This window comes from Lutjanus erythropterus, chromosome 18, assembly GCF_056507025.1.
Source record: "Lutjanus erythropterus isolate fLutEry1 chromosome 18, fLutEry1.hap2, whole genome shotgun sequence".
In the NCBI taxonomy this organism is placed as follows: domain Eukaryota; kingdom Metazoa; phylum Chordata; class Actinopteri; order Lutjaniformes; family Lutjanidae; genus Lutjanus; species Lutjanus erythropterus.
This window is the reverse complement of record NC_139334.1, coordinates 22,737,567-22,761,089: the sequence shown is the minus strand read 5'-3', so window position 1 is coordinate 22,761,089 and position 23,523 is coordinate 22,737,567. Positions and strand designations below refer to the sequence as shown.

At 39.9% G+C, this 23,523-nt stretch overlaps 2 protein-coding genes across 2 annotated transcripts; one reads left to right on the top strand and one right to left on the bottom strand.

Annotated features, from left to right (window-relative positions):
- The first annotated feature begins 1,476 nt into the window (after positions 1-1,476).
- On the top strand, positions 1,477-9,485 carry LOC146311034 (E3 ubiquitin-protein ligase MSL2-like). The gene is made up of 3 exons (XM_084742752.1): positions 1,477-2,697; positions 4,619-6,021; positions 6,958-9,485. The coding sequence occupies exons 1-3, from the start codon at positions 2,556-2,558 to the stop codon at positions 7,258-7,260; spliced, it is 1,848 nt and encodes a 615-aa protein (XP_084598878.1). The 5' UTR covers positions 1,477-2,555; the 3' UTR covers positions 7,261-9,485.
- Positions 9,486-10,282: 797 nt separating this feature from the next.
- LOC146311033 (tumor necrosis factor ligand superfamily member 10-like) lies at positions 10,283-22,764 on the bottom strand. The gene is made up of 6 exons (XM_084742968.1): positions 22,400-22,764; positions 19,347-19,487; positions 18,867-18,900; positions 18,658-18,774; positions 12,951-13,192; positions 10,283-10,972 (listed from the first exon to the last, which is right to left on the bottom strand). Exons 1-6 carry the CDS (start codon positions 22,511-22,513, stop codon positions 10,763-10,765), a joined length of 858 nt encoding a protein of 285 aa, XP_084599094.1. The 5' UTR covers positions 22,514-22,764; the 3' UTR covers positions 10,283-10,762.
- Between the last annotated feature and the right edge of the window lie 759 nt (positions 22,765-23,523).

The following is a 23,523-nucleotide window of genomic DNA, read 5'->3' as shown; positions in this document are numbered from 1 at the left end:
AGCAGATGCACATTAGACCACAGGCCCCCGGTGTGAGAGGAATTTGACAATTAATCGAAACGGCCATCACTGATTCTTCCCTTGTTGTTCCAACTTCCAAAAAACTTAAAATATTCTATTCCTTCTTTTGCTGGGGACCCTCTACAACCCACTCAGGGACCCCTGTAAGTCCTTGGACCCCAGTTTGACAACCACTGACTTAGGTAATAGGCCTTAATGATTAAGAGTATGTTGTCTTGTACAGCAGAGTATTGCTACAAGGGCTGCAACTTCATGGCCAAACACAAAAAAAAGTCTCTTGCACACATCACCTAAACCCAACAGGAAGTTGGCCATTTTGAATTTCGATTAAGATGTGGGATATGCTGGTATTTTTCTGGTTTTAGGAGCATTCTTTGGACATGTAAACATTAAACCCAGAATATGTGTCTCAGTTGGAGACCCGGATTAGTTATCTAGATAAATTTATCCTAAAACATGGATAGTGTACAAACCTTTCCAAACTTACTCTATGGTAATAAATGGATAGAACTTACAATTCAGCAAACACAAATGGTGGTCTAAACATGTGGAGTATATTTTGCACTGTTAAATTTCAGGCCAAGGACCCCCACAATAGATGCACTGAGACCCCAATTTAAGAGGATTTTGTCTTTAAGAATCCCCTCTTAGTACTTGTATTTAGGTTTGAAGATAATACTAAGATATTGTATTGTATCGTAAGCAATCAGAACTGTAAATAAATAAAAACAAAGTAAATTTTGTAAAAAAATCAGACCAATACTAGGTTTTTGTGGCTGATGCCAATATTAGAGTTAAGAAAAAAATACAATATTTATATATATTCTTTATACAGAATATAATATATAGTATATACGCAAACACATTTTTGCATTGATCCCTAATATGGCTATCAAACACTTGTGACAACAATATATAATGGAGGAAGGATATTTTACAGTTTAACAATAAATTCTATTGTTCAAAATTACATAAATGATTATAAATACAAAAATATGTTTAAATATATATGTCACACATAAAGTGTAACAATAAAAATAAAACAATCCGCATTAGTTTCTCTTCAAAAGAAAAAAAACTTTTCATACTGGTACATCTTGGACAAGATGCTGATACTGACATCCATAGCTGTGATAGGCCAGTATCAGGCTGATAATATTGGCCAACCAATATATCAAACAAATCAAAAAAATTGTAACAAATTTTATTGTAATTTATAGTGCTCTTAGTCAATCAATTATCAAACTAGGATCACAATAAATCACAGTCCAGTTTCTAAAAGGTGTTATGTTGTTAAAATATGTTATGTTAAATTAAAATATTCTATTCCTCCTTTTGTTGAAATTAAAGGCAATTTCCTAAATTTTAGGCAATTTAACACGAATTTGAAGGGGGACAAAGGTCGATGAAATGTCTCCATGATTCGATACTTCTTCTTTAAAAAAGAAAAAGAAAAAAAAAGATTAATTGATTAATGCTGTTAATTGGTACGTTCTTGCACCATTTATACCAGTCTAAGTGAATACAGTGAGTGAGGGACAGTGAAGTCGCTGTGGTGTGTGTGTATCGAATAGAATCCTCCGTACACTACGGTAACCAGGGTAACTAGAGGGAAGTCTCGCGTGATGATCATGCCTGTCGAGAGGGGTTGATGCGAGGAAAAGTGGAAAATCGAATGATTGATGCATTTGTAAAACGGATAGTTAGCTATGTTCCGCTCGATGCTCGATAAGTATTACAGCAAAACGTATCAAAATCGCGGGATTTCATCTTACGGCTTGCATTTCCCTCCTTCGCGTATGGCATAAGGCGGCCCTAGGGGGGTTAGTGATACGGTTGAATTTTCGCTAGCTAATTTAGCTAAGCATGCTACCGCTAGCTGGTTAGCTTTGTTTACATCAAGTGCGCGCCTGGGATCTGGTAGCTCATTGCTAACCAGACGAATGTGTGATCGTTGAAGGTGATCTTCGTTTAAAAAGGCATCGATAAGGAGACGGTGTTGGATAGTAAATTGGCTCTATGGGCAACATTGACTATTTATCGTGTAAAACGTTTCTCTGATGTCGTAAGCTAAAGCTAGCTACATAATGCTAATCTTTTGATCATGGGTCGTTTGATCATTTGATTCACTGTTAGCTGTTATGCAGCTCTGGGTATAATGTGAGTAATTATAGCCCAGAGTCCAATTGCAGGTGCGAATTAACAGGAGCTTGTATTGTAAGCTGAAAGATCTCTTTGAATTGGTGAATAGGAACGACTACCAACCGGGGATGCTAACGTTAGCTAGCCGCCTGCCGAGCTAACGTTGTGCGTGTTTAGTGATAACTGCTTCAGCATGTTCGTTGTCTATTATTGTGTCTATTATTAATTCATATGTCTGCATTGACACACTGGAGTGGCTGATTGTTGCTCCACCAGGCCAGTTTATATTTCCTCCATCCACCCTGAGGCTTGGCTAACGAGAGCTCCGTCGCAGCGAGTGGCTGGATTTTTTTCCCGGGCCGTGTTACCCTGAGGCTCCGGAGTACACCGCTATGAACCCCGCGAATGCAACCGCTCTGTACGTGTCCGCCAGCCGGGCCGTGCTGCAGTGTGACCCGAGGCAGCCCCACACCTTCTCAGACATGTACACGCTACTGCCCTTCTTCAGACAGTCCCTCGCATGCCTCGTCTGTGGTAAGTAACTTCAAATATTAGCTACTTTATAATAGCACACTGTCTCTAGTGATGGTTTATGGTCACCACATTGCGAGATAATCACTGTCTTCGTACCGCAGATTAGTTTCACTTTACTAAATTGAAAGGGTTTTTCATAACCTTACTATTCATATTGACTGAAGTGGCCGTGGGCGTGCGTGTGCTCGCAGCAGTTTACACGATTTTTTTGTCGTGCTCACCACTGTGGTCTCCTTAGCAACCGAGGCTGAGCCCCAGTCACCTGTCCACTTATCAAGACAGATGACTCCTCTGTTGTTGTGACTGCTGCTGCACAACCATGTGTTTCCTATTCATGCTTTATTTACTCACTCTGCTTAGGGAGGGGAATATCAACACTGGAGCGGCTTGCATTTAGAAATGGGCAATATTGGCACAATGATGCATGACAGTATTTATGACCTCTGTTGATGTTGTAATGGTGTTCATGATTATTTGTGCCTTTGTGAAATATTTAACCAGAACTTCAGGTTAGGGCAGGATGTGTTAGCAGTAAAAATCAGCATTGCGAGCTATGGTTGTTAAATCTCTGAAGTATCAACACTTAAATACCTTTTCATACCACATGTTTAAAACAACACAATACTTAGTAATTATAGTATAAAAGTACCAAAGCTATAAAAAAAAGACTTAAGTGCTCATGTAACCCAGTCTAACTCTTTGTCCTTCCTGAAATCTGGCTTGCAGTGTAGCAAAACCAGAGTGTTAAGTGACTTTTTCTTTATCAGCATTGTGTGCATGTTAAAAAGAAAAATACATCATTTTGTGTGCTAAAGACTTCTTTTTTTCTTTTTGCTCTGGTAATGAAAGTGCTTATTTAGTCTCATGTTGTATTGTATCAGAGTTCTTGTAATGCAACAACTTTAATGTAAACATAACAGTTGGACCCTTTTTTGTTTATTTATTTCAATAAACTGGACAGACATGTCCTGGAAAAAAAGACAAAATTAAGGGTCTAGAAACATTAAAATCCTAGATCAGCCACATATCATGATATGGGTATAGATGTCACTGCTCTGCATGAAATGTATCTGTTGGTACTGAAACAGTTGATAAAATGATTAGTTAGTTGACAGAAAAGTGTTTCCCGTGTATCTTGTAAATCAGTTGGGTAATTTTTTTATGCCAAAACTCCAGCCATTCTTTGGCTGCAGCCTCTCATTTGATTTTTTTTATCTCTGTTTTATTAAAGGGATAATGTACATCAGAGCTGCAATAATCAATTCATGTTATCTTAATTGATTAGTATATCAATCACCAACTGTTAGTTGATTAATGGGTTTGAGTTATTTATATTCCAAAATAAACCCTGACAGGGTGATGCGGGATGGAGAAGGCGGTTATTTCACCATAATGATCCTTATTACACAGCTACTAACAAAGAAATCAAGAATTTGACCCAAGATGTTGATATTTAAACATTTTAAAATTGATTTACTAATTTTAAAGTTATTGTATGGCTTCTGTGAAATGCTCCAGAGGCTTTGATCAGAACTGCGTCATTATAAACAATAAAAAGCTGTAATTGACCAATCAGAATTGAGTTTTCAACAAAGCTATGTAATTAAGCTGAATATCTTTGGATTTTGGATGTTAGTATGATAAAACAAGTTATTTGAAGAAGTCATCATAGGTTCTGGGAAATTGTGATAGGCTTTTTTCATTGTCTTCTATTGTTTTACAGACCAAATGGTTAATTGAGAAAATAATTTGGAGTTAAATCTGTTCTAATGGTAATAACAGCTGTTACTATAGAGGCATGCTTGTGAATGGAATTCACATAAAAAAAACTCTGGTCCAGCTAATTATATGTGCCATAGTTGCTGTAAGTCTAAAGTGGATAAACATGTGGATTAATAGCTCCCTGTTGTTTATGTCTCAGATAAACTACTCCAGGATCCCATCTCCCCGACACATCCAGAGTGTCAGCACTGTGTCTGCCTGGGCTGTAAAGGCCAGAAGATGCTGATCAGGCCACCATGCAGTCGCTGTAAGGACTACTCCTGCTTCCAGGAGAACAAACAGCTCTCTTTGCTGGTGCAGTGTTACAGGAAGCTCTGCCTCTATGTAACTCATTCACCGTTGCTACAGCTGATCAGCAGCCGTGTAGGAGGGTCTCCGGAGGTTATGGCGTTACTAGAGGAGGTGCTAATGTCACACGAAGAGGAGATAGAGGCAGAGGACCCAAGCATAGCGCAGGAAGATGTGAATCCCTCAGCCCCCGAGTCCCTCACCCCCACAGAGGCGCCACCTGCTCCTGCAGAGCTCTCAGCTGTACCACAGAGCTCCTCCTCTGATCCTCCCTGCTCCAATGGCCCGCAGGAATGCAACGGGGACCTGGAGGACCTGGATCCCTCGTCTCCTGAACTGGAGGTATGTGAGTTGGTAGAGGAGCAGCCGCAGGCAGGCCTGTCTGTGTCCAATACTGGTTGTGGTGGTCTTGAACTGAGTCTGACCACTGGACCTTTAGCCCCAACTCCAGGCACTGTGTGCTCACTCAGGGATGGGGAATCTAGCAGCAGGGAGCTGGAGGAGGGGGAGGTGTTACTTCTCAGCGTGGAGGAGGTGTTACAGACTTTGGATCCCCTTCAGCCTGGTCGAGATTCTCCTCATTTACAGCCAGACAGAACTCACACACACATAACCACGGACAGAGCACACACTCAGATGTACATACAGCTGGACGCTGCTCACAACTACACACAGATCCGAACAGACAGGACTAACACAGTGGCAAGTCATGGTGCTCACATACACACATCCTCCTTCGATCCTCCTCCGACCTCCAAGCCCCCGCCAGTCCGCCTTAAACGTAAGCGATCTCGTTCAGAGAGTGACAGGGAGAAGGTGAAACCCCTCCCCATCGCCTCCATCCTGCAGGGCTCGTCCTCACAATTACACACTCCAAACCCCTCTCAGACAGTGCACACACAACCACCTGCACCCTCCTTAACTGTACCAGCGCACACATACTCATCCCTTCCTAACGGGGCGCCTCCCAAGCCCAGTCGCCCAGCACCGAACCACAATAAAGTTGCCAGGAAGCACGTCGATCCGGGCCCTAAGAAGCCTCATGCGAAGGCCCGCAGTGGTGGAGGCTCCAAGCCCAAGGATGCAAGCAAAGACCAACGGTTGATGTCAGGCTGCATTGTGCCCCCAGCGCCTGTCAGGCCTCCATACAAGAAGCCGGTGGAGAAGAAGGGCTGCAAGTGTGGCAGGGCCACCCAGAATCCATCTGTGCTGACCTGCAGGGGGCAGCGCTGTCCCTGCTATTCAAACCGCAAGGTGAGACTATAACCAATGCATGTATGGGACTGTTGAGATGAATTTTTCCATTGGTTTTACCAACCACAGTGTAATTCTTCCTATTTAATTAGTGCTTCAAAAGTGATGCCTTAACACACTTTCCATATCATGCATTCCTAATACTCATGCCATATTAATATTATTAATATTATTTAATTTTAAAAAGAAGTTCATATAACTTGTAGTTTATGCCCACCTGAGAGTAAGAAAGGCTCAGATGAAATGACCAAAGATGGATGATTTAATATTCCACAGCTCTGACCAAATCTGTCATCACTATTTCAATAAAAAACAAACAGTTCGGAATCTTCAAATGTTAATTAATTTTTTCTAATGAAGTTAATAAAAAAAAAATCTCACAAATATACAAACTTTTTAAAACATTTGTATAGGATAACAGGTTTGTAAAGTGCAACAGTTTATAGAATATGGCACTGGACTCTGACATTTACCTTGATGATATATGGTTAATTATTTAAATGTAGTACCTTTGTTTTATTTTGGACTGCTACTGACAGCTGTGTGACAGTTCCTGCAAACTTTTGCTTAAAGTCATGACCTTTATTTTTTATTAAAGTAGCTATTTCCTTACAGTTGAAAGGAAAATTATTTTTATACCAATAAAAATGCTGTACATGTCAGATTTAAAAATATATATTTAAATGTTTTTTTAATATCATGATGAATATGGTATCATGGACTTCTTATGGCGGTATTATCGTAGCTTGAGTTTTTGGTATCATTACATCTGTACTGCCTTCTAAGCATTAAAGTGATGCTCTACTACACTGTACTTATACAATCCCGACTAGTTACTTAAGGTTAGAGCAAAATTAAATTTGCAGCTTTTATGTGACATTGGTGTGATTCAAATACACTTAATGTTCCATGTCTATTTTTTCTCATATTCCTCAGGCGTGCTTGGACTGTATCTGTCGAGGTTGCCAGAACTCCTACATGGCCAACGGCGAGAAGAAGCTCGAGGCCTTCGCCGTGCCAGAGAAAGCCTTGGAGCAGACGCGGCTCACGCTAGGCATCAACCTCACCAGCATCACGGCAGCAGCGGCGCTCCGCAACCCGGCAACCACCAGCATCCGCGCGAACACCCTCCTCAATGTCGCCACGGCAACGGGGACCCCCGTGACTACAGCCTTCCTTTCCCCGAGCCCCCCGCAAGAGCCCAACTACGAGGACAGCCTGGAGCTGCTGATTGGATGAGAGGCTGGGACTCAAAAACAAAAACAGACAGCTGTGTGCTGATTGAATGTGATGGCTGATCATTGTGTCTGTCAGACAACCTGTACCCCCTCCCCCTGCAGAGGGGGGGGCAACCTAAGGCAGCTATGGGTCTGTCCTGTCCTGTAACCTGCTCTTCTTCTTCTGTGTTGGAAAATGCTGAGTAGTAAGACTAGCATGGGTGTGCCAAAGCCTCCTGTATTGTGCCTGTGCACCGGTGTGTATTGTTGCCTGCCTGTAGTTAAACACTTATACTCGGTTCTGAGGCTGTTCTGTTCTTCAGAGGTGCTTTTTGTTTCACAGACATACTGTAAGAGGCAATAGGAACCCATACCAGGTTTTGTGTTTGTTAATATGTACGCACAATTATAGATTTGAGAGTATGTGTGATTTTTGGTGCATAATGATAACAAAAACATTATATCTCAGTCACCTGTCGCAGCATTTTCCACGTTTGAGTATTACTCCATGTATGTTTAAGAAACGCATCATTGGTATTAGGACGGCCCTTACTACTAATCCTTAATCCTGTTTGTGTTCACACCCGAAAGGGACAGATCACCTCAGAAAGAAAGAAAGAAAGTAGTTCCCACATGAAACTGCTCACAGCAAGGTCTGTGGATTATTTTGAGCAACTGCGTCATGATTTCTGGAAAGAGAATGTTGAGTTTATTTGAACAGTTAATCGCAAATATTATTAAAATCCCAACATGGCCAAGTGCAGTATCCAAATCGCAGATCCAGAGACAAATCACAATTTTTTGAAAAATGGGAAATGTGTGAGAAAACAGCATAATCATGAGGTGCTGCAGTGCTGCAGAAACGCTCTCACCAAAAAATCTTGTTCTCCAGATGAAACAAAACATGTTTGTTTGTACAGACCCCAACAAATATCACATAATCATGATTTTAATGTATTTGCCCCCCGTGTAAAAAATGAAAATCGTAGCACAAAATGTTCCGTTATATTAAATAGAGGGCAGACATCTCTACAGACTGTATCTCCAATACTCTGTCACTCGTATGAAACGAATCTTGATGGATAAATAGCACTGTAGGCCAGGAGAAAAATATGTTTTTTTGATTTTGGGGTGAACTGTCCCTTCAATTGTGAATGATTCTTATGACTAATCTAAGGAGAGGTCCTGTCTCACGCAAGACTGTATGCCTTTTCTACTTCACTCAATCCAAGTACTGTCGACTGATAATGAATTTGTCTTAACAAACTTGACTGATGCAGGCATTGTACAGGCAGCAAGATAATGTCAAAGCACTTGGCTGGCTCCACGGTTTCTCTGCGTGTGTAAGTGTGTGTGTGTGTGTGTGTGTGATTGTGTGTATGTGCCTGCTGAGATTTACTGTAATGTCAGTGGGGAGGCGGATGGTGGGTTGTAAGCACTTAAGACTGATTGATTGGCCAAATTACAAGTAAAAACCATGCTTGGTTACCATAGCAATAGGAGCACCAACAAGGAGCCTCCCAGCTCTCGTGCACACACGCAGTTGTTTACAGTATTGCCATTTATATAGACTATAACTGACTTGTCTTCTAAAATATTACACCGTTCTGTTTTGATTGTGGGGTTGTACATGACTGTGTGTGTGTTTAGATAAACTGAAGCCATAGGTTGTCATTAACAAGACAAAATACCCTCTGCGTGTGCATTTCTCCCCCCCCGTTGTAGTGTCCCAACTGATTAGAGACCAACTCAGAGACTATTTTTGATACCAAGTGTTTCAGATTTGGTACCACTGTCTTTTTTTGTGTGTGTGTTTTGGTTAAAGCACCTTGAAGCCCTCCTATAACTCAAGAGGCTGTGTGTGTTGTCTGTGTTTGTGTTTACTGTCTCAGCTGTAACTACAACATGTTTGTCAGTCCAGTCATGGTGACCAAAAAGAGACTGAAGGAGAGAAAGAGGACTCGGGCAGACCAAACAAACACCTTGGTTCTCCACTCATAGACCAGGAAGTAGCAGGAGGATTTACATTATGATCAGCAAATATGATCTATCTTCCTGCGCGTGTTTATGTTTCAAAATGTATTTCTGTTGGGCATTACTTGAACCCTGATTAGTTTTTGGTATTGTTTTTTTTTATGTAAAAACTCTTGTTTGAGGAGTGACTCTTATTATTGCTGAAACATTCACTGCCATAATATGGAAACATGTAATACAACATGAATTAAATGATAGTTTTTTACTTTTTCAGTTCTGTGTCTTTTTGTCTGGAGGGAATATTTGCCTTAACTTTGCCTTAAAAATTGTATAAAATAGTATATTAGTAAAAAGTAAAATTAAACAATGCTATCATGCAAATGGTAAGCAGGTATGAGGAAAGGCAGATACTTGCTAAATCAATTCTGTACAGGAACTTGAAAATTAAATGTTTTGAAAAGTTTTGAGCTAAATACTAATGACTAAAAGTCTTCAAATATGCTAGCAAGTGGGTTGCACATAGGCTCTGACCTGATGATGGCGCTAGGAAAGATTAAGGGGGCATGAATGTCTGAACCAAATTTTTCTACACATTCATCCAATATTTGTTGAGACATTTCATTCAGAAACCACAAATGTCAACTTCATGGTGGCATTAGAGGAAACACCACGGGATCACCAAAGGGAACCTTGAATGTCTGCACAAATTTTCATAGCAGCTAAATAAACAGTTGCTTTGATATTGCTATTCCTGGAGCCGTGCCGCTAGCTAGCATGGCTAATAAATGATGGACTGTGTAGACATTGTTTGTGCTTTTGCCTTGATATTATTAAGACCCTTGAAAAGTAAGGACATTTTACGTTCAATCTGTATATTTGTATTTTTAATACTCAGTTCATTCATACTAGATCAGTGCTTATCTTGAACATCGTGATCTGTGTCACGCCACACATGTATTCAAAAAACATTGCACAAAGAGCAAATTCAACCACAAGTACTGTAAACAAAAGATAAGCCTAATTCATCATATTGAACATCTGAAATCCTGACTTGTGGCATTTTTGATGACAACCCAGCTGTTGAACTGCAGGCAAAACAGATCACTCCACTCTCAATAGAAGTCATTCATACATGAGGGCACATTTAATCTGCCTCCATTGTACTGCTAAAAATGTCCTGTGCTCTGAATGCACCGTGTAATCCATGTTTGCTCTGTCAAACAGCAGGCAACTATCTGTTTACCAGCCTTAAAAACAGAGTTCATAACCTGTGTGGGGTTTGACTGTGACTGCTGGAGTAATACTCTTCTTCCTTGCCATTTTGGGCCACTGAGAACCTGCCCTGCAGCTGTTTAATCATATCCCTACAGCTCCATGGTCCTGAAGAAGTCCTTTGCACTCCTCCCAGTCTTCAGTCTTCTTTTCCAATCCTGTACCCTCAGACAGCTGCTCATATCACCAAGCAAACCCCTGACATTTGGGTGAACTTCTGTTGATGTCTATATCAAGTCTTCCCAGTCCCGGACACTTCTGTCCGAGGTTACGTCTCTTTAGCCCACAAGGAAGGCGCCGAAGTAGCTTGCCCTCCCGTCCATCTCCATGGTGCTGGCATTGCTAACGGTGATGAAGAGGCGGTCGGCAGGCTGTAGAAAGGCGGTACCAGCCTGGTGCAGGGAGAAGAGACCAGGCTCCTGACCCCGCGGCCAGCACGCACTCCGGGACGATTTCATCAGCAAGATGGGAACTGTGTAGGAACTCATCTGTAGGCCATATCACAGAAACAACATCAAAAACCTTCATAAACAAACATTACATTATATTAGCACATGCCATTTAAATATAAGCATTATACACTGTATCTGTCTGATACCATCTGACATGAATAGCTCCATTTCATACTTTTGGTGCATTCAAGGACACACTCACATCTAAGATTTAAGTGTTGGCCTGCGTTCACAAGCTGTGTTATCAATAAAAAGTCAAATCTGTGAAGGCCCCAGTAATGCTGGATTTTACACAAGATTTTGAACAGTTTAATTTGAACTTGTCAGTGGCAAGAATGGCTGGAGAGAGAGAAAAAGATGACCCATGACCATATCAGAAGTCCATTTATGAGATTTTTGAAATGAAGGAAGATTCTTATTGTTTTTAATGTTCACCTTGAACAGACTTCACCACTACATACAAACTTTGTCAGGCTGGACTGAGAATGTTTGTATGCAGTGGTGAAGTTGAACTTAATAAACCAGTTAAACAGGCTGCCTGTGCTTGCAGAAGTTGCAGTTTTCATGCTATGGTTGGTAGACTGACTTTTGATAGATTTATATGGATTCACTTGCCAAGTTGTCACACTGGGATCAGCAATATAAGTTTAAATGTTTCCCCAGTATCAAACAGGCCCTGGGAACATTAAAAAGAAAATGCACTTTTGAAGACTTAAGTTTTTTTTTTTCTTTTATTGCAAGTACTCCAGTACTTCAAAGTAGGAAAAATCACTTAACAACTTTCCCTTGAATAGAAGTAATATTTGACCTGCAGTGTCGATATGTTAACTCAAATAATGGAATTGTGTACTTTGTTCACCTATAGCTATTGAAAAAATATAGTACTAAATTTAATATATAATCAGGCAATATCACACTGGAGGGAGTGCTGTTGTATTGAATATCAGCACAGTTTTGATTATCTTCTACGACTGAATCACAGCCATGCTGATATTCAATACAACAGAACTCCTTTGAGTGCAACTTTGCCTTTTTCAAAAATATTGAGTATTAGATTTTGTGATACTGTATCGACTCTCAAAACACTTTATTGTGATATTCTGACACATGCAAAGCTTTTTTTTTTTATATTTTATATTATTATATATTTTATATTTTTTATATTTAAATCCTTAACCACTAGATAGCAGCATTGTTATCTATCTTCCATGACTGCACAAAAAAGTAAAGTTTTTTAACTACATTTTTATGTGTATGGTAGTGTCTTCTTTCTACTATAACAATTAGTTTTAGCAATATATCGCAATATATCGAATCGTACCTGCTGTATCGTGATACATATTCTATTGCCAGATTCTTGCCAACACACAGCCCAAAGTTTTATAGGCACCCTTTATTAGTTAACCAGCATAAACAACAAGAGATTTTAATTTCTTTGTTTATTTACTTTGCTAATAACAAATAGCTCTGCCACTGGACTGTATCCAGCTCGCTCTTCTTAACTGACCGAATGTCAATCTTTAAATTTTCGAGACTGTCCAAGTCTGAAAGTGTTTCAAAGAGGAATGAATCTTTTTACTGGCTACACCTGCAGTGCACATATGGTGCAGGGTTATGTGAGTCACGACAAAGCAAGATGGTGAGCGAGTTTGACATCAGTTTGTGGCACCAACACAGCACTATGAAACTTTTTTACTAAGTTTGTGTAATATGAGCAAGTAAACATCTAAACTCTACAGTCACGCCCAGAGCTAATTGTTGTATAATGCATATTGTATATGTAGAATTATGACTATATGACTTTTGGTTGTGTCTTAGATTGAAAAGGTTACCGTTCTGCATCCTCCTCTCAACTGTAGATGCTGAAGTGTCCTTGAACACCTTGATTATTTATGACTTGTTCACTACTGAAATGCCACACATTGATAACATAACTTTAACCGTATCAAATTATGATTAAAAGTTCACTATGATGTATTATGTATCGCAATCATGTTCCAGTTCTAGGTATTACCTTTTTGTAGATGTACTGGACAAGCTGTGCTCCTTCCTCCTCCTTTGCCTCCCCCGTCTCCCCGTCTGTCTCCCCCGTGGAGGGCAGTCTGAAGTAGGTCTGGGCATAGATGTAGTAGAGGCCTGCTCTGGGCACCAGCAGCTCTCCACCCTTCAGCTCCATGTTCTGCAGGAAGGACAGACCTCTCTGCCCCTCCCACGCTCTGATTCGCTCACCCAGGTAACCCCTGCTGCTCCACGAGCCTGCAACAGCGTGTAAAACGCACACATAAACGAGCGGAAACGCACACATAAACACGACAATTAAGGCCATTCACTCATTCCAAGAGGGGCAGCGTAGACTGAGTATGAACAGTCACTGCTATTCAAATAAGAAACATGTTGAAGAAACGCTCAGTCTGAAAATAAGGCTTACAGATGGGCTCATTTGTTAAATTTATTGACAGAGGTCTGGTGTTAAAAAACACCAGAAGGAACCAATAATGTGTTAGTCCATCTCTTAATACTTTCCGACTTCCTCTTTCTGTCAGTGCCTCTCAACGCTGAGCACATATGTTCCTGCATTCTTTTACAACTAAGGGTTCCAAAAGGGTTCTTCATGGAAGATTGAGGTTCTGCTCAGGACCATTTACTTCTGAAGAACCCCGAAGAAAGGGTTCCTCAAGCGTTCTTTCTTAGTCTAAGGTTTCCAGTAAGAACCCCTTTCATCCAAGTCCTTAAAGAACATTTTTATCAAGGGTTCTTTGTACTATAATACAAAAGGTTCTCAGGGAAACCCCCAGGGTAGGCTCTAGATAAAACCCTTGGAATATAAAAGGGTTCTCTGTAGAACCCCCTGGGTGGGTTCTAGATAAACCCCTTGGAATATTAAAGGGTTCTCTATAGAAGTCCCTGGGTGGGTGCCAGATGAAACCCTTGGAATTAACGAGATTCTTGAGGTGCAAAGAGTCTGGATTGAACCCCAAGAGGGCCTTTTTACTACCGACACGGAACGGCACCGTTCAGGTTCACCTAATTTTGAACTGTTCAGAGTATTTCCACCAAAAACGAAAAGGTTCAGAACCTGAAAAGTTGGTTCCCAGTTGGATCCAAAAAATATAAGTCGGCATTTCATATTCTATGGGTTGTTGTGCATTGTGCAGCACCCTCCATCCCACTCAAAACTGGTGGAAACTCGAACTTACTTGTTGGAAAAGAACCCTCGGTAGGTTCCAGATAGACCCCTTTGAATATAGAAGGGTTCTTGGTAGAGCCCCTGCGGTGGGTCCTAATTGAAACCCTGGAAATATTAAAAGTTTCTTGGGAAAACCCCATGGTAGGCCTTTACCACCAACCATTAATAAAAAACCAGGCCTGTTCTGGTTCAAGCACTTAATTTTGAACTGTTCTGAACATTTCCACGAAAAGTAAATTGGTTCGTTCTGCATTGTGCAACACCCTCTGTGGATGACATCCTTGATTACAATGGTTCCACTCAAAACTGGTGGAAACACAGGCTGGTTCAGGAAAAAGCACCAAGGTTCCAAGAATCTTGAGCGGGACCGGTTCAAGAACCACAACTAGTTTGGTAGAAAAGGGCCATGGGTGGGTTCTTGTTAGCACCCTTACAAGGTGGGAAAGTTCTGGATAGAACCTCTCATAGGGGGTTCTGGGTGAAACCTTTCACAGATGGTTCTAGGTGTGACCCTTCATGTTGGGCTGTCTGTAAAAGTTCCAAGTAAAACCTTCAAAAAGGTATTTTCCTTTATTTCTAAGGATCAAATATAGACATACATCTTTAAAAACACATCACAAATGTATACCTTTATTCAACAAAAAAAAGTTTAATTATTTTGGAAACACATCAGGGGACTGTAGTCTTTAACATTTGCTCAAACAGGAGAAAAGAGTGAATTTCTTGTGGACTATTTTCTGCAGCGGATTAATAAATATTTGATTCTCTGGTGAGTATTTACGGGAGCAGGATCTTGTATGCAGGATGGACTATAAACTACAGTGTCCAGGTTTATTATAATGAAGGAATAAAGTGCAGTAGTGTTGTCCTTTGATGTATTTGGACAGCGCTGGAGCTCTGAGGCACAGAAGAATAGGATATACCAGGGTTTTGGTTACTTTGATTTACATACATACGTAATGGTTTTGGTCATTTTATGTTTTTTTTTTCAATAAGAAAAATAAAGAACATTACCAGATTTATCCATTAAAGTCAACAGAAAAGGACAAGGTAAAACTTTGACTTTGGCGTCCCCCAGTGGTAATATTTAACAACACATTATGGCAGACAACAGTGCATGCCACTGTACTTCCTCTCACCCCTCCTCCTTCCCTTCACACCTCCCAGGGGATACTGAGATTAATGGTCTGAGGGCAACAGGGGCTGCACTGATTATATTATATATATATCATCATCAGTTTTAATGGGAGTTTAAATATTTTTCTTCAAACAAAAGCGCACAGGACAGCTTGAATGGATTGGAAATTGATTGGCTTTGAATGGAGTAAAACTAGATTTATTTGTAGCTGTCCCAACTAAATGAAAATCAAAGCAAAACTCAGCTGCTATAATTGTCTGGTAAGAATTGCTGAGTGCCTTGCATCTTTCAAAAACTAATTATAATGGTTGAACACTTATAATTTCACTGCATTTAAAGTAACTTGATTTAATGATGTGAGGTGGGATGCTTTTTCCTCTTTATTACAGATGTGTTTCCCCAGCATCTGGTGGTTAAATAAACATCTCCTGAGTAAAAACAGATGAAAACTAGGGGTGACTTGGTAAAATGGTAGGAGCTCATACTTGGCGCGGAGAATATGAGATTGGTCAGAAAATTTTCTCTCAGGCAAGCACAGAGAATATTATTTGACCCATGTCATATTTTCCAGTATGAGTATGAGCTCTTACTATCTGGCAGACGATATAGAATACCAAAATTCAACCATTTTAATTAAAAAAAGTCGCTTGAGGCTGCAGGGGTTATCTAAGATATTCATAGCGTTCTTATCACTGGTTGTGTAATATGTGCAATATGCATAATATGTAGTGGTGATTTGCTAAAGTATGTGTTGCTTTGTTTATATGTTGTTTGTTTTTTATTATTGTTACCATGGAGGCAGCTATTACTGTGTCTGTGCAGCATTTGAGTCCAGGATAAATTGTAAAATATTGTTTAGGACTCCCGCTACCTATGCCCTAAAGCTAAGCTTTTCTTCCTGGTGTATCGTATCGTATTGTATCGTATCGTATCGTATCGTATCGTATTGAATCATATCGTATCGTACCATATTATATAGTTTATTTGTTAGGACTCACATTAACTGTGCCCTTTTCTTCCTGGTATATCATATCGTGTTATATAGTACTGTATGGTACTGTACTATTCCCATTAGCCATGCCCTAAAGCAAATGTAGTCTTCCCGAGGTATTGTATTGTATTGTTATTGTGTATCGTATCGTATCAGAAGGTATCGCATTGTATTATACCATATTATATTGTTTATTTGTTGGGACTCCCATTAACTTTGCCCTAAAACAAAACTTTTCTTCCTGGAGTAACATATCATATTGTATTGCATCATATCCTATCGTACTGTATTTTATCATATAACACTGTACCATTTTGTACTGTTCCATATTGTACTTGTTTATTTGTTAGGAGTCCCATTAGCTGTGCCCTAAAGCAAATGTAGTCTTTCTGAGGTATAGTGTCGCATTGTTTTGTATCGTGTCATATCGTATAGTATCATATCGTATCGTATCGTATCGTATCGTATCAAATTGTATTGTATCGTAACATATCGTATTGTATCATATCATATCTTCATGGTCTAGAGGTCATTACACATATCCTGGCATGATTCCAGTCAGGAATCTTTGTTATCACCCTGTCCGTCTACTGCAAAATGAAGGTGAAAATGCCATAAAACTTATCATAAAAACATGAAAATTCTATTACATATGGGCTGAAATTTCTGAAAAAAAGGTATCTGTTTTTTTTAACATCAGAACAAAGAGTGATTGAGACTTGGACTGGTTGAACATCTACAGGACTTTTGACAAAGATAAAGTAGCTGCACATCTGCAGGTCCTGACAAACACGTAGGTCTGAGAGCAGCCTGGGAAGCCTTGAAGCACATTCCTCACCTCTGGCCCTGGAAAGGTATGGGTGAAGCAACACAGTATTCACAAGTGTGTGAACACTGTGATTATGTGTCACGAAAAACCACAAGTCTTGTGTTCAATGTGCTGTCTAGGAGCCCTATTACAGAAACTTCCAACTTAAGTTTAGATTGAATGAGTCTAAGATAGGATTTTTACCAATTTAGTATTACAGAAACAAATCCTGGCTGACTTAAGGAATCCTATCTTGTCTTAGCTAATCCTCTCTTATCTCAGGTGAAGGAAATTCTAAATACTCAATACAACATTGCTTATTGATTTTTATGTCTGTTACTTAGAAACTCACTACTTTTCTCATCTCACCAAGCAATTTTGTAACCGTAGGTTTTTAAATGTACTGAAGCATACATTGAAACCAAAAAAATGGCAATAGGGATTTAAGGACAGATGAGGTTATAGGTTTTGGTAACATCTGTAGAGGAATCCAAAGAGCCTGCTTTTGGGAAATTTACAACAACGTTAACTTTGGAGATAAAAGAAACAGAAAGGGCTAAGACACCACACACAGCACTGACTGTATCTGGCATCCATTGTGTAAAAATAAAAAAAACAAAAGGGCACGTATACGGACTAAATAGGTTACAGTAGGTAACACTACCAATAGCTACTGTTGGCTAACACTTCCATACTTCTGTTAGCAAACTATACCGTTAGCTACTGCCAGTGAACACTATTGTTAGCTACTGCTAGCATACACTACCTTTGGCTACTGTTAGCTAACACTACCACTAGCTAGTTAGTAAAGTAGCCACTACAACATGCGGAAAAGTGAAAATTAGGACAGGTTAATAGTTATTTTGGCAAGTTAGGATACTTGTGTAATACACATTTTCTATCTTCAGTAGAAATACTGACTTAGGAATTGTTCATCTGTAATGTCTTTTTTCTTAACTTAGGTGCCAATTATCATGGTAATAGATCTGGAAAATCAAGAGATGCTCTTTTGGGAAACTTACAACAACGCTAACTTGGGAGATAGAAGAAAGACAGTGAGCTAAGACAACAGACACAATCTTCACCATATTCAGCATCCACTGTGTAAAAGCAATAAAAAAGCAGCCAGCAAAGTTACAGTAGCTAACGTTAGCTAACACTATCGCTAGCTTAGCTACCATTAGTGAACATCACCATTAGTTACTGTTAGTGAACATTACCATTAGATACCGTTAGCAAGCACTACCGTTAGCTAGTTAGTGAGTCAGCTGCCACTACAGGGGAAAAAGTGAAAGTTAGGACAGTTAAACAGTTGTTCTAAAGTTAGGAAAGTTCATTTAAGATTTTGGAAAGTTAGAATGATTATGTAATTCACATTTATGACCTTCAGTTAGTCTAGGAGCTTTAAATTAGCAACTCTTCATCTGTAATGGCTTGTATTCCTAAATCAGGTCCCAATTATCATGGTTTTAAGGCAGTTAAGATAGGATCTCCAAGTTAGGATGATTTTGTAACATGGCCCCAGGACCTCATTCCAAACGTAATTAACTCCACATACAGGATATTTTATTTCTGTTCTACATTACTGGATCCTCACCCTCTGCTGCTGGAGGGTCTGCGGACGAGCTGACGCCGGTCACATGGGCAGCGACCTTAGGAAGAGGGGCCCCTCGGACCTCAGGGTTCAGGACAGGCAGCGCTCCTGTCAGCTTATCTGTGAAAACACATACAGGACGTTTTTAGAGGAAAAAGACATACTTACTCCTATTAGTGGTAACTGATGGTCAATGGGGACATTGTTTTCACCTCTCATCTCGTTCTGGAATCTGTCAGCCATCGTCTGAAAGAAAAAGAGCGAATAGGCGGCAAGTTTAAGTATCTTCTTGTCTCGTTCAAGTATCATGATTTTTCAGTATCTTTAGATGTGAATTAAAAACATTCAGTCATTCAGCAAGGACCTTCACACCCACATGAAACCTTCAGTCCACAGTCTGGGTTAACAAATATGTCATCTGTTGACTTGAGTATTCCCCTTAGGGTGAGTCAGTGTTATTTAGAAATGATGTTGAGTTGCATCATTTCCCCATTCCAATCAGTAACTGCATGTTAAGACCAAAAAAATTAGAAGTCTAATTTCTGAATGTGCTGCAACACTGTGGACTGAACATGTAAAAAGTCCCCACTGGTGTCTTAAATATGATACACAGAACAAATTAACCCTGAACCTAAAAAACAACTAAGAATTCTACAAACAGAAGTTGAAGTATAATAAAATAAATCAATAACCTTCTCTATGTGGTAGTGGAGCTGTTGCGTGACTTGCCAGCAGGGGTCGCTCTTCTTGTCCTCTGTTGAATCTTCCGAATGAGACTGTAGATTTGCATTTATAAGACAGGAAACACTACTCCGGGAGAAACTTTCCTGCATCTGTCAGCAGAAAAGAAGTAAAACACACAACGCAACCAATTATTATTTTAATTATCGATCATATTGCAATCTTCGTCGTAACTTCATGAGCCTTTTGACCAATCACAATCAAGATAATAGCATTGATGCTAGTTCTGAGTAGAGCCATAGAAAAGAGGTAAGTCTTGTTTGCTGACCTTGTAACCTCTTTATGATGGAAAGCATGCTAGCTTGTTAGCACGTCAGCTAGCATTAAACTTCAGTGAACTGTGTATTAACTTACAACATTAATGTTACAGATCAGAATAATTTTGCTGAATTAAGGCGAACTCCCACTTCACCTGTATCGTTATCTGACTTTAACGTCCATCATTATCATAAGTTACGTGGGAAACAAAAACGTTACACCATATTTGGTAACCCATCAGATTCTGTTACCTGCAGTGATGGAAAAAGTGCTCAAATTCTTTACTTAACTAAAAGCATTAATAATGTAAACATACTTAATCAGTAAAAATCTTGCATTTACACTCTGACATGAAGTACTAAAGTAAAAGTAAATTAATTTACTTTAGCATTTTCCATAGTTACTTACTTTTCATTTAAGAACTAAGGTAAAAGTAAAAGTAGTAATGTCTGCAGAAAACACAAACAGAAAATGTAGGCCACTCTAAACAGAAACAGAGGGCACCAGAACACTTTGTTTACATGTCAAAATCCCCTACAGGGGTCTGGTTTACCATCATGTCACCTTTTTCACCATTTATGAGTTTGCAGGTCTGCAATTGTTAGTAATGATACTGAATAAGGTCCCACTCCATTTAATGTAGCAGAGCCTTTCCAGTGAGCCAACATGCACAATAGCAGAACTGACTCAGCTTGACCTAAATGGAGCTCACATTTAATTAGTACAATTAATAACACCTGTGTTTAACTGTTTTATGTAAAGTTACTGCTGTGAAAAAGTTCTGTTAATTCAGCTCTATTACGTACCGCACACACACACACACAATGGTAAACAACAAGCTGTGCTTCATAATGTTTTTTTTGTAAAATCTTGCAAAATCTTTTCAGTGAATTATAAAGTATTCTTTCATGTGGTTTCCGGCTTTGGCCATATGATCATCATTACACAAAACAAAACACACATTTTCAATAAGTGTTTTTAACCGTGATTAATAGACCTTGACATGTAGTGGTAGGGTAAACACAGGGCTGCATTCAGTCCTGACAAAATGTAACAAAATGTTTGTTTAAACAGAGACAGCGCTGTGTTGAACACCCTGCTGTGCATGCAAGCGCACTGCACTGCTCTGCAACTCCTTTTTAATAAGGCAGCGTTTGCAAACACCACGCTGCCGACTGGGCAACAACTGTGGCACACGACCAAACAAGAGGAAATGCAACTCAAAACCTGTTGCACACCGTTGTGAGTAAATGTGCCATTCAAGCCGAAGGAGCACACCGTTTTCAGATCGAACATTATCAGTTATACTAATTCGCCCTTCTTAAGTCCCGCCCCTTTTCAGTCTGTGCTCCAATGAAAGATGAACAAGCAGTCAATTTCTCTTGTCCTGTTTCCTGTACTTCCTGCTATATGCTAGGCTCATCTATGTTGAAAAGTCATATATTCACATATTAAATTAGCTAATGTTAGCAAAACACTGGCTAACTACCTAGCCAATTTACATAAATCATAAGATAGCTAGTTAGTTGTTAGTAGTTAGTGACACTATATGTTGCTTTTAAAGTAAAAGGACAAAGTTGGCTAAGGCTCTGCTCAACTGGTATTGGAGCACAGAGCAAAGGGGGCGGGCCTTAGGATGGGTCAGCTAAGGTTATGTTCCATTCAGGTCAAACAGAGTTTGGAACCAAATGGAACCAAAACTTAATGAACACCTGTGTTTCATGTCAATATGTCTACTGTGAAAAAGGTCTATTAACCAGAACCAAAGCGCAATCTTTTGTAAAAGGAAAATGCGTGAGAAAACAGAATTCTAACGAGGTACTGTAGTGCTGCAGGGATGACCTGACCTAAAAATTTTGTTCTTCAGATAAAAGAAAACATATTTGTTTGGTACAGACCTGAATAAATATCACACAATCATGATTTTAATAGTTTCTTTTTTTTCAGCGAACATAAAAATTAATGCAAAACTGATCATTCCCACTGACTGCATGGCATTTTGTAATAGCAATTTTAAATTACCACAACATGACTTTTTTATTTTTTTTTTTAACCAAATTGCACAGCCCTAATACAGCCACTGGGTTATTAATCAAAATATATACTAGTGGTACAGGTAAATGCCAATTAGTGCATCAATTTGCAATTAACTCCAAACTGTTCACAGGTGTGGTGGACTTTTTACTGTGACTCATCCAATCAGAGCTCAGCACCGGATTTGTGCCTGTCATAATATCTACTCAAACTCTGAAACGTGTTGCGTTAGGGTGTCACAACCCCTAAGTCCCAACTAGTGTTATTTCCTGCCATTGTGTTCTGTTATCTACCCTGCCAACTTTCTCCCCTCTCATTGTCCGGCGTTAGAATGGCAGAAAATGTTGTATAACTGGGATTTTTTTTTAAAACCTCATATCACCAAATAAACTTCTCTAAAATAAGGATACTGCAATGTTTAATCCTTGAAAGCGAGTTTATACTAGTTTGTTCAGATTGTTAACAGCTGCTGACTGCTTTATTAGCCACATATTAATGTCTGGGGCACTAAATATTCTCCTATACTCTTAAAATTGGGTCACTAGTGTGGTATCCCTGTAAAATCAGTGGCAGATCACTATAACGCTCCGTTTTGTTAAGTTATTTTGTCATTAAAATATAGGTCACACCTCCCTTTTCCCCAGTTATCTGGCAGTCAGTTTGATGCTATCAGTGTGTGTTAGATAAAGATGTATAGCAGCGCATTTCTTACCGTATTCAGCACTTTGTTAAAGTACATAAAACTGACAGCGACCGCGATGGTCTGCAGGAGGATCGCTGCGAGTATGATGAGTCCCAGACACTGGAGAGAAACAGAAATGGCCATATCACAGCGTGAGTCTGGATTCCCAAATAAGTTCCGAGTAGCAGGAAAAACACTTCCAGCAGGGGAGTGCAAGTCAGATCAGGCTCTGCAGCGTTTCTGCTCCGGAGAGGGGAGACAAGAGGGGGAGAGACACGGGAGGGGACAGGGTGAGGACAGCGCTGCAGCAGTCCGAGGGTAGGTGGAGCAGAGACGGAGAGGAGGTTTGGAGGAATACCACAGCCTCAACATGTCACTGTTAACTAGATAGAAGCGAGCTGCACATGCAACTTCGTGACGCCTTCGGGTGCTGCGGAAACTTTGGGAACTTTGAGCTGAGAGCGCGCGCACAACCCAAATAGGAGGTTAATACTACCAGCACGGACCACGTGGGCCGCCTGAGTGAGAACAGTGGAGGACTACAGTGGTATACAAACATAAAACCTGATAAGGAGCTCTTTGCCTTGGACCAGTATGCAGGAAAAGCTGATGCAGCCTCCATTTCACTTTTGACACTTCACAACTTTCAGCATGCTGGTGCAGCTGCTACTCTTCTAATTAGTTTCACCCCTGCCCTTCAGATACCCCAAGTCCACCACTGGACAAGAGAATATTAAAGGACCAGTGTGTAAGATTTAGTGGCATCTTGCAGTGAGCTTGCAAGTTGAGAACACCTCGTCTTAAAGAATGTAGGAGAACTTAGGGTGGCCGCAAGACTCTAAAGAAACTCGAAAAACTGTATTTAGAGTCAGTGTTTGGACTCATAGAGGTATTATAATAATCTAGATACAGTATCCAAAGATGGTGCCCATTCAGTCCAGTGACGGCGCATAAGCTGAAAAAGTTTTCTAGCTTCCACGTTTACTTCCTGGTCATGTGGCTCACAAAATTTAGTTTTCTTTTCAACATAGACAAGCCTATTACATAGCATATCTAAATACAGGAAACAAAGGAGAAATCTGATTCCTCGCTTGCTCATGTGTTTTTGGAGCAGGTGATTTTACACCAATGAAAACAGAACCTATGAACAGACA